Below are 11,005 nucleotides of genomic sequence, written 5' to 3' on the forward strand. Positions count from 1 at the left end.
AGAGACAGGCGTGTGTGTGTGTGTACATGTATGTGTGCATCCCTCCCACACGTGAGTGCACAGAGGTGTGCGTCCTTCCAGAAAGGAAGCATCCAAGATGGGAAAATGGACTGCATTGAACATTTCACAGGCAGCCTCTTTTTTAGGCAGGTGATGTTAACCGCTGTTCTCCCCTCTCCGCCTGCAGCAGAGCTAGGAGGGGCCGCGTGCAGAGGCAGCAGGGCCCGGCCAGCCTTGCGAGGACAGGAGGGGCTCGGCCGCGCCCCTGGGCTGAGGTGCCATGGCCAGGCTCCGCCCCGGCCTGCTGCTCCTGATGGCCATGGTGGCCCTCGCGTCCAGAGGTGTCCAGGCCTGGGGTTCATCGAAGGTGGTGAGGAAATTCCAAGACGTCCCCGAATCCTACGTATACGTGCAGCATGCACTGTGGTTCGCCATGAAGGAGTACAACAAGGCCAGCAAGGACGAGTACACCTTCAAGGTGTTGCAGATTCTGAAGTCCCAGGAGCAGGTTGGTGGCTTTCACTCCCCGTTCTCTGCCCCCACACTCATCTTTGTGGCAGGGCTGTCATCCGTGGAGAGCAGCTGAGACACCTGAGCCAAAATTTATGAACTTTATTTTAGGGATTTTTGGAAGAAAGTTAATTAAACTTCCTCCTTTATCATTCTGGGGTAAAACATAATATATCCATTCAAATAACTTAAACTTAGTTATAGTCACATCAGAAAACACAGGTAAGAGCCCAGAAGGGCTTCTGAAGGGGTCGAGTTTGGAACAGTTTGAGCTGATATCATCAACCTAAGTGGCTACAGGGATGGATTATAACACATTTAACAAGTGAACAAACTCCACATCCAGCTTTCACTGTAAAAAGGAACCAGGGCAGAAGGGAAGGCTCTTTTTTTCCAGAAAAATGCCTACTTAGAGATGTGAAAGAATGTGAAACTAGAAAATCACCTTTTGCAACCACCATGGTGATAACTCAGGCCGAAGATCAGCAATGAATCCTCCACCCGGTGTGGCAGGAGAGGGGGAGGGGAGGAGGAGGGAGGGGGGTGGACCGCTGTAGGGGTTGCTTGTTAATTAATTACAGCCAGGACACATGGGACAAATTGACACCGTGTACCTCTGATGTGACATCACTGCAAGGACACAGCGTTGCCTATATACGGTGTTCCTGCTCCAAAAGCCTGAGGGTGATCTCGAGGGACAATGAGACGAGTCCGTATTATGCGGCATTCTCTAAGACCACTTAAAAATATCAGTGCTGGGCTTCCCTGGTGGTGGCGCAGTGGTTGAGAGTCCGCCTGCCGATGCAGGGGACACGGGTTCATGCCCTGGTCCGGGAAGGTCCCACATGCCGCAGAGCGGCTGTGCCCGTGAGCCATGGCCGCTGAGCCTGCGTGTCCGGAGCCTGTGCTCCGCAACGGGAGAGGCCACAACAGTGAGAGGCCTGCATACTGAAAAAAATCAGTGCTGTGAAAGACGGGGAAGAAGAAGGAAACGGTTCTCATTAAAGGAAGCTTAAGAAACATGACGTTAAGTGCCAGATGTGATCCTGTATTGTCTCTTGGATTTAAAATTATACTGTAAAGGATGTTCTTAGGGCAGTTGGAGGGATTTGAACACGGACCATGTCTAAGATGAGTGCATTGAACCAGCGCTGTGTTTCCTGAGAAAGAGGGTTGTCCTGAGGTTTATGCAGGAGCCCAAGATGGGAGGTGGAGGGGTGAGCGATGAGAGGGGTCGGCAGAGGGTGAGGGGGCCCCACTGGGCCTGGGTTACATGTGATGCCGGCCTGACCTACACCTCTGCCCCTCTTCCTCCTCCACTCGCCCCATCTGCCCTCTAACCTGCACTGCCCACCCTCCAGCCGCCGTCAACCTGCTTCCGTTTCCTGTTTTCTTATGTGGGCAGAAGTTTCACTCAGCATCTGGATCCCCTAAGAGGCCGGGACCCCTGGTTCCTGGCCACCTGCACAGGCTGAGGGCCCCGGGCTCCTGATGGTTCTCCGTGTGGCCCCAGTTGTGTGGTTTGTGTTTTCAGGCAACGACACCTGGTCCAGGATGTGCGTCCCCAATGGGTGGCTGAAGTAAGACCTCATGGATGTCAATGCCCCAGAGGGCTCAGATTTGGTACCTGTTCTTAGTGAAGTTCCCGTCTTTCCCAGGGTTAGTCCACTTTCTTGGATGTTTTCATCTGTGTTCTCCATTTACAGAAATAGGTATAGATGGTTCTGCTTTAAAGGCAGGTATTTAATAATAAAATAAACCAAAGACCCACATAGCTCAAGACTAACGAATCATTTCATAGTGTTTGCTACTTCTTTTCACGAATGTACATTTTGTGTGTGTGTGGTTTTCTTTTTTTGTTTTTATTTTAACCAAATAGCACCACTTATTAAAAAGGGCATTATTTCTACACTATACCACAGTGTCACCCCTGCCAAGCATGAGGTAGTTCTGCAGATGTAGGACTCTTTTCTATTCTATTTTTTTTAATTTTTGAATTTTATTTAATTTATTATTTTATACAACAGGTCCTTATTAGTCATCCATTTTATCCACATCAGTGTATACATGTCAATCCCAATCTCCCAATTCATCACACCACCACCACTCCCACCCCCCGCCGCTTTCCCCCCTTGGTGTCCATACGTTTGTTCTCTACATCTGTGTCTCAATTTCTTCCCTGCAAACCGGTTCATCTGTACCATTTTTCTAGGTTCCACATATATGTGTTAGTATACAATATTTGTTTTTCTCTTTCTGACTTACTTCACTCTGTATGACAGTCTCTAGATCCATCCACGTCTCTACCCAATTTCGTTCCTTTTTATGGCTGAGTAATATTCCATTGTGTATATGTACCACATCTTCTTTATCCATTCATCTGTCAATGGGCATTTAGGTCGCTTCCATGACCTGGCTATTGTAAATACTGCTGCAATGAACATTGGGGTGCATGTGTCTGTTTTTTTGTTTTTTTTGTTTTTGCGGTAGGGGGGCCTCTCACTGTTCTGGCCTCTCCCATTACAGAGCACAGGCTCCGGATGCGCAGGCTCAGCGGCCATGGTTCAAGGGCCCTGTGCTCTGTGGCATGTGGGATCTTCCCAGACCGGGGCACAAACCTGTGTCCCCTGCATCGGCAGGTGGACTCTCAACCACTGTGCCACCAGGGAAGCCCAACATGTGTCTTTTTGAATTATGGTTTTCTCTGGGTATATGCCCAGAAGTTGGATTGCTGGGTCATAGGGTAATTCTATTTTTAGTTTTTTAAGGAACCTCCATACTGTTCTCCATAGTGACTGTATCAATTTACATTCCCACCAATGGTGCAAGAGGGTTCCCTTTTCTCCACACCCTCTCCAGCGTTTGTTATTTGTAGATTTTCTGATGATGCCCATTCTAACTGGTGTTAGGTGATACCTCACTGTAGTTTTGATTTGCATTTCTCTCATAATTAGTGATGTTGAGCAGCTTTTCATGTGCATCTTGACCATCCGTATGTCTTCTTTGGAGAAATGTCTATTTAGGCTTTCTGCCCATTTTTGGATTGGGTTGTTTTGTTAATATTGAGCTGCATGAGCTGTTTATATATTTTGGAGATATCCTTTGTCTATTGATTCATTTGCAAATATTTTTTCCCATTCTGAGGACTGTCTTTTCATCTTGCTTATGGTTTCCTTTGCTGTGCAAAAGCTTTTAAGTTTCATTAGGTCCCATTTGTTTATTTTTGTTTTTATTTCCGTTACTCTAGGTGGTGGATCAAAAAAGATCTTGCCGTGATTTATGTCAAAGAGTGTTCTTCCTATGTCTTCCTCTAAGAGTTTTATAGTGTCCAGTCTTACATTTAGATCTCTAATTCATTTTGAGTTTATTTTTGTGTATGGTGTTAAGGAGTGTTCTAATTTCATTTCTTACATGTAGCTGTCCAGTTTTCCCAGCACCACTTATTGAAGAGACTGTCCTTTCTCCATTGTGTACCCTTGCCTCCTTTGTCATATATTAGTTGACCATAGGTGCGTGGGTTTATCTCTGTGCTTTCTGTCTTGTTCCATTGATCTATATTTCTGTTTTAGTGCCAGTACCATATTGTCTTGATTACTGTAGCTTTGTAGTATAGTCTGAAGTCAGGGAGTCTGATTCCTCCAGCTCCGTTTTATTCCCTCAAGACTGCTTTGGTTATTCGGGATCTTTTGTGCCTCCATACAAATTTTAAGACTTTTTCAGTTCAGTTCTGTAAAAAAATGCCATTGGTAATTTGATAGGGATTGCATTGAATCTGTAGATTGCTTTGGGTAGTCGAGTCATTTTCACAATATTGATTCTTCCAATCCAAGAACATGGTATATCTCTCCATCTGTTGGTATCATCTTTAATTTCTTTCATCAGTGTCTTATAGTTTTCTGCATACAGGCCTTTTGTCTGCCTATGTAGGTTTATTCCTAGGTATTTTATTCTGTTTGCTGCAGTGATAAATGGGAGTGTTTCCTTAATTTCTCTTTCAGATTTTTCATCATTAGTGTATAGGAATGCAAGAGATTTCTGTGCATTAATTTTGTATCCTGCAACTTTACCAAATTCATTGATTAGCTCTAGCAGTTTTCTGGTGGCATCTTTAGGATTCTCTATGTATAGTATCGTGTCATCTGCAAACAGTGACAGTTTTACTTCTTCTTTTCCAACTTGTATTCCTTTTATTTCTTTTTCTTCTCTGATTGCCATGGCTAGGACTTCCAAGCCTATGTTGAATAATAGTGGTGAGAGTGGACATCCTTCTCTTGTTCCTGATCTTAGATGAAATGCTTTCAGTGTTTCACCATTGAGAATGATGTTTGCTGTGGGTTTGTCATATATGGCCTTTATTATGTTGAGGTAGGTTCCCTCTATGCCTACTTTCTGGAGAATTTTTATCATAAATCGATGTTGAATTTTGTCAAAAGCTTTTTCTGCATCTATTGAGATGATCAAATGGTTTTTATTCTTCAATTTGTTAATATGGTGTATTGCATTGATTGATTTGTGTATATTGAAGAATCCTCACATCCCTGGGATAAATCCCACTTGATCATGGTGTTTGATCCTTTTAATGTGTTGCTGGATTCTGTTTGCTAGTATTTTGTTGAGGATTTTTGCATCTATATTCATCAGTGATATTGGTCTGTAATTTTCTTTTTTTTTTTGTAGTATCTTTGTCTGGTTTTGGTATCAGGGTGATGGTGGCCTCATAGAATGAGTTTGGAAGTGTTCCTTCTTGTGCAATTTTTTAGAAGAGTTTGAGAAGGATGGGTGTTATCTCTTCTCTAAATGTTTGATAGAATTCACTTGTGAAGCCACCTGGTCCTGGGCTTTTGTTTGTTGGAAGATTTTTAATCACAGTTTCAATTTCATTACTTGTGATTTGTCTGTTCATATTTTCTATTTCTTGCTGGTTCAGTCTTGGAAGGTTATACCTTTCTAGGAATTTGTCCATTTCTTCCAGGTTGTCCATTTTATTGGCATAGAGTTGCTTGTAGTAGTCTCTTAGGATCCTTTGTATTTCTGCAGTGTCTGTTGTAACTTCTCCTTTTTCATTTCTAATTTTATTGATTTGAGTCTTCTGCCTCTTTTTCTTGATGAGTCTGGCTAATGGTTTATCAATTTTGTCTCTCTTCTCAAAGAACCAGCTTTTAGTTTTATTGATATTTGTTATTATTTTCTTTGTTTCTATTTCATTTATTTCTGCTCTGATCTTTATGATTTCTTTCCTTCTGCTAACTTTGGGTTTTGTTTGTTCTTCTTTCTCTAGTTTCTTTAGGTGTAAGGTTAGATTGTTTATTTGAGATTTTTCTTGTTTCTTGAGGTAGGCTTGTATAGCTATAAACTTCCCTCTTAGAACTGCTTTTGCTGCATCCCATAGGTTTTGGATCATCGTGTTTTCATTGTCATATGTCTTTATGTATTTTTTGATTTCCTCTTTGATTTCTTCAGTGATCTCTTGGTTATTTAGTAACGTCATGTTTAGCCTCCATGTGTTTTGTTTTTTCCTTTGATTTCTAATCTCATAGCATTTTGGTCAGAAAAGATGCTTGATATTATTTCAGTTTTCTTAAATTTACTGAGGCTTGATTTGTGACCCAAGATGTGATATATCCTGGAGAATGTTCCATGCACACTTGAGAAGAAAGTGTAATCTGCTGTTTTTGGAGGCAATGTCCTATAAATATCAATCAAATCTACTTGGTCTACTGTGTCATTTAAAGCTTGTGTTTCCTTAGTAATTTTCTGTTTGGATGATCTGTCCATTGGTGCAAGTGAGGTGCTAAAGTCCCCCACTGTTACTGTGTTACTGTCGATTTCCCTTTTTATAGCTGTTAGCAGTTGCCTTATGTATTGAGGTGCTCCTATGTTGGGTGCATATATATGTATAATTGTTTTATCTTCTTCTTGGATTGATCCCTTGATCATTAGGTAGTATTTTTCCTTGTCTCCTTTAACATTCTTTATTTTAAAGTCTATTTTACCTGATATGAGTATTGCTACTCCAGCTTTCTTTTGATTTCCATTTGCAAGGAATATCTTTTTCCATCCCCTCACTTTCAGTCTGTATGTGTCCCTAGGTCTGAAGTGGGTCTCTTGTAGACAGCAAATATATGGGTATTGTTTTTGTATCCATTCAGGAAGCCTGTGTCTTTTGGTTGGAGCATTTAATCCATTCACATTTAAGGTAATTATCGATATGTATGTTCCTATTACCATTTTCTTAATTGTTTTGGGTTTGTTTTTGTAGGTCATTTTCTTCTCTTGTGTTTCCCACTTAGAGAAGTTCCTTTAGCATTTCTTGTAGAGCTGGTTTGGTGGTGCTGAATTCTCTTATCTTTTGCTTGTCTGTAAAGCTTTTGATTTCTCTATCGAATCTGAATGAGATCCTTGCCAGGTAGAGTAATCTTGGTTGTAGGGTCTTCCCTTTCATCACTTTAAGTATATCATGCCACCCTCTTCTGGCTTGTAGAATTTCTGCTGAGAAATCAGCTGTTAAGCTTATGGGAATTCCCTTGTATGTTATTTGTCATTTTTCCCTTGCTGCTTTCAATAATTTTTCTTTGTCTTTAATTTTTGCCAGTTTGATTACTATGTATCTCAGTGTGTTTCTCCTTGGGTTTATCCTGTACAGGACTCTCTGCACTTCCTGGACTTGGGTAGCTATTTCCTTTCCCATGTTAGGGAAGTTTTCAACTATAATCTCTTCAAATATTTTCTCGGGTCCTTTCTCTCTCTCTTCTCCTTCTGGGACACCTATAATGTGAATGTTGTTGTGTTTAATGTTGTCCCAGAGGTCTCTTAGGCTGTCTTCATTTCTTTTCATTCTTTTTTCTTTATTCTGTTCTGCAGCAGTGAATTCCACCATTCTGTCTTCCAGGTCACTTATTCATTCTTCTGCCTCTGTTATTCTGCTATTGATTGCTTCTAGTGTATTTTTCATTTCAGTTATTGTATTGTTCATCTCCATTTGTTTGTTCTTCAATTCTTCAATTCATAGCTCTCTGCCTTTTCATCTTGTCTATCCTTCTGTGAATGTGGTTTTTGTTCCACAGGCTGCAAGACTGTAGTTCTTCCTTCTGCTGTCTTCCCTCTGGTGGATGAGGCTATCTAAGAGGCTTGTGCAAGTTTCCTGATGGGAGGGAGTGGTCAGGAATGTACATTTTATTTCTTAGTTGACTGTCAGCTCAAATGCGGGTAAGGATGCAAAAGAATCAGGTAGAAACAGGTTCCAAAAGAGGCTAGAACAGAAGTGTTTAAAAATCCTTGGCATTCCAGCTACAAACTGCTGGAAAACATATTGAAGAAAGGGGGTAAGGAAGAATGCACCACCCCCCAAACAAAAATAACTCCTAATGAAAGCGAACAGAAAAATGCTGGGTGAAAATTCGGATAAAAATAACATATGCCCATGTGCCATAGAAAGAAAACTGCTCTATTCCATTGGATGATTTAAGTTAAAAGTGCAAAGATCTTTATCAGCAGTGGCCACTAACAGCCTGAAGTCAAATCTGGCCCACTTCTCATATTTGTACATCCCGTGAGCTACAAATGATTATAAGAAACAAAAGAAGGAGACTATTTTGTGACATATGAAAATTACTTTACATTGAAACTTCAGTGTCCATAAACACAGTTTTGTTAAGACACAGCCACACACACTTTTTGAGGGTCCTCTGGGCTGTATTTGTGCTGCAAAGCCTGGAATATTTCCTCTCTGGCCCTTCAAGAAAAAGCATGTGGCCGCCTGCTCCAGTTCATAGCTGGCTGGGGTTCTGCTGCCGATTTCACACACGGCGAAGACTGGTAGGAAAGACCGCCAATGGCAGCCTGGAGCCATGTTTACTTTGTGCTAGATCCAGTGGCTTTCTGTATGCGCACTCAGGTTTTCAAGTTCACATAGGAGGAAACAGGCACAGAGGGGTTTAGTAACTTGCCCAGGGTCACACAGCTACTAAGTAGAAGAGCCAAGATTTAAACCCAGGTTGTCTGCTCTTAATCCACCCATGCTACTGCCTCTGAGTGATGCTGGATGGGGAGGGGAGGTTCTGCATGGGGAGGGGAGGGGAGGGGAGATGCCCAGAAATTCAGGGATTTGGGAGGGTATATGACGTGGAATAAGGCAAGGATGACTAAAACTACCAAAACTTTAAAGGGAATCGATACATTCTCAGTGGATTTCGATAAAAATGCTGTTTATTTCCAGAGCTCCAATGAGCAAACCATTAGTTTTCCCAGGAAAAATGGCCTTTAGGGAATAGTCTTCTTGCTTTATTTTGGTGACAGTTTACTGTGACATTACTTTAAAATTAAATACCATAATGAGAGTGACTGAGAAACAGAGAGAGAGAGAGAGAGAGAGAGAGAGAGAGAGGTAAGAACCACCTCCACGTTACCCCAAAACTCTGGCCAAAAAAAAAAAAAAAACTGTAGGAGGGAAGGAGGTGAGAAGACACCTTTTGCCCTAAGCAGTCAGTGACATGTTTGTTTATCAGAAATGACAATTGATACCACATATTCTTTTATGATCTCTAACTTTAACTTACTCATGGACAGGTCACAGATAGTTTGGATTACCTTCTTGAAGTCAAAATTGCCCGGACAATGTGCAGGAAAGCTTCGGGGGAGAATGAAAACTGCTTAGTACAATGGGATCCCCAAATGCAGAAGGTAGGTGCTAAGATAGAGTTCAACAGCCTTGGATGGTCTGCTCAAAATCACCTGTTACCCTCCAAGGATTCCTCCCAGTCTGTGCCTTTGCATGGATCATGGAACTCCTAGAGATTCCCCATTTCTGACCTCCTATAGATTCGAGCTTATCTGTTTTCTTTATTTATTGAGACTTAGAAAGGAAGAAAGGGTAACTACCTGAGCTCCGTGGAAAATAAATTTTAAAACCTGATACTGTTTTAAATAGTAAAAGGCCCTATTCACTTAAGGTAGAAAATTTAGAAATTTTCCGAAGTATTAAGTAGCTTAAAATCAACTACAGAAGAAAAAAAAACAATCAGCTAAAAATACCTTTATGGAAAGTTTACTGCTGTCAACTTAGTTTTATACATCCTAGTTTCTTCTATATTTTACATTTGTATTTTTGTGTAGTGGGGATCACACTGTACACTGTTCCACAATTTAGATTTTTATTTAATAATAAAATCTAAGGATTTCCAAAACCGTAAAATTATTTGAGGGCGTTATGTAATGAAACTATTTGACTTCGTTTAATGGTGTTTCCACATATTATTTAGTCACCCCCTGAGAATTGATTATTTAAGTTTTTCTAATTTTTAGCTATTATGAACAGTGCCATAATGAATATTCTTCTTTATTTCTGTTTGTGTGTATATCTGATTGCTGTTGCCTTGTGGGCAGAGTTCCAAGAAGTTGAATTCCTTGTCCAATATTTTTTCACCTCTTAAAGATTTTTAATATGTTAATACAGTACTAAAGTATTCTCTATGGTTGATTTTAATAATTGGGTTTTCAATCCTTTTATTTTGCGATTTTTTCCTGTCTACCCTGGCGATCACAAGTTAAGCAATTAGTTAACCCTCTGGTAAGCGCACTACCTGCCCTCCCTGCCCTCCCTGCCATTGCCAGGAACCAGCTCCACCCATCCTGATGCCCCTCCAGCCTGGACACCCCGCTGACCTGGCCTCAGTTCCTCCGTGGTCTGTCTGGGTTACTGGTCACTTGGTCCTATTTCCCCCTCAACCTGACCCCTCAGTCTGTGTATCTTATGCAACTTCACTTCTACTGGGTGTTGCCATAAAGAGCTATTTGTACTTTATATTTTTCTTCTAACTGAATAAAGATTTTAGGTGAGAGGAGGGACACAGTGATCTCATCCACACCAGGAGCCTGGAGCCCCGCTCCCTCTGCAGGCCCTGTGTCTCCTCCCAGCTCCCCAGCTGCAAGCTTTCCCTGGTGGAATCTGGCCAGACTCTGACACCGCTTTCCAAGACATGCAGGACCCTGGCTATTCTTGTGGTGCCGTATACCCTGGGAAGGACCCACTGGGTCCTCCACGTCGCGTGGGGTCTCCATGGGCCGCAGGAAGTTGGCGTGTCTGGAGAAGGGCCAGAGCTGGACACTAGGATTTCTTGAGGATAATTGGTCCTGGGCTCCAACTCTTGCTAACCTGGAGCAAATGGAGCCACAACCGTGATGGCTTCAGCTCTCAGGGAGGTGAACCGATGGGGGTCCATCCCAGTCATGAGGCTGGCTGCTCTGCCATTGGGCCAACAGCTTGGGGATCTGTAGAGGCGTGGCTGGCTCAGATGGCCTTTTGTCCCTCTTGAAGCTAAATCCTGGCACCTGGAAAGAGGAACTTCTGGGGGTTTTTGACTTTTGTTTTTTGCAATTGTTCTTACCAGCTGGTTATTGTTTTTGTCTCTTTTAGATGTTTCATTGCACCTTTATTGTGGCATCCAAACCCTGGAACTTTGAACTCAGTATGCTGAAGAAAGAATGTGAGCCTGTCTAA

General features: G+C 42.0%; 1 protein-coding gene across 1 annotated transcript; it reads left to right on the forward strand.

Annotated features, from left to right (window-relative positions):
- The first annotated feature begins 280 nt into the window (after positions 1 to 280).
- On the forward strand, positions 281 to 11,005 carry LOC136135728 (cystatin-13-like). Its single transcript, XM_065893674.1, has 3 exons — positions 281 to 508; positions 9,076 to 9,189; positions 10,922 to 11,005. Exons 1-3 carry the CDS (start codon positions 281 to 283, stop codon positions 11,003 to 11,005), a joined length of 426 nt encoding a protein of 141 aa, XP_065749746.1.

The sequence above is a fragment of the Phocoena phocoena genome, chromosome 15 (genome assembly GCF_963924675.1).
Source record: "Phocoena phocoena chromosome 15, mPhoPho1.1, whole genome shotgun sequence".
NCBI classification, from domain to species: Eukaryota; Metazoa; Chordata; class Mammalia; order Artiodactyla; family Phocoenidae; genus Phocoena; species Phocoena phocoena.

Bases quoted from the DNA above. Each gene is read 5' to 3' on its own strand.
- LOC136135728 (XM_065893674.1), top strand. From the start codon at position 281: ATGGCCAGGCTCCGCCCCGGCCTGCTGCTCCTGATGGCCATGGTGGCC. The intron at 509-9,075 runs GTTGGTGGCTTT...ACTCATGGACAG, and splicing joins TTCTGAAGTCCCAGGAGCAG to GTCACAGATAGTTTGGATTA. The intron at 9,190-10,921 runs GTAGGTGCTAAG...TGTCTCTTTTAG, and splicing joins GGGATCCCCAAATGCAGAAG to ATGTTTCATTGCACCTTTAT.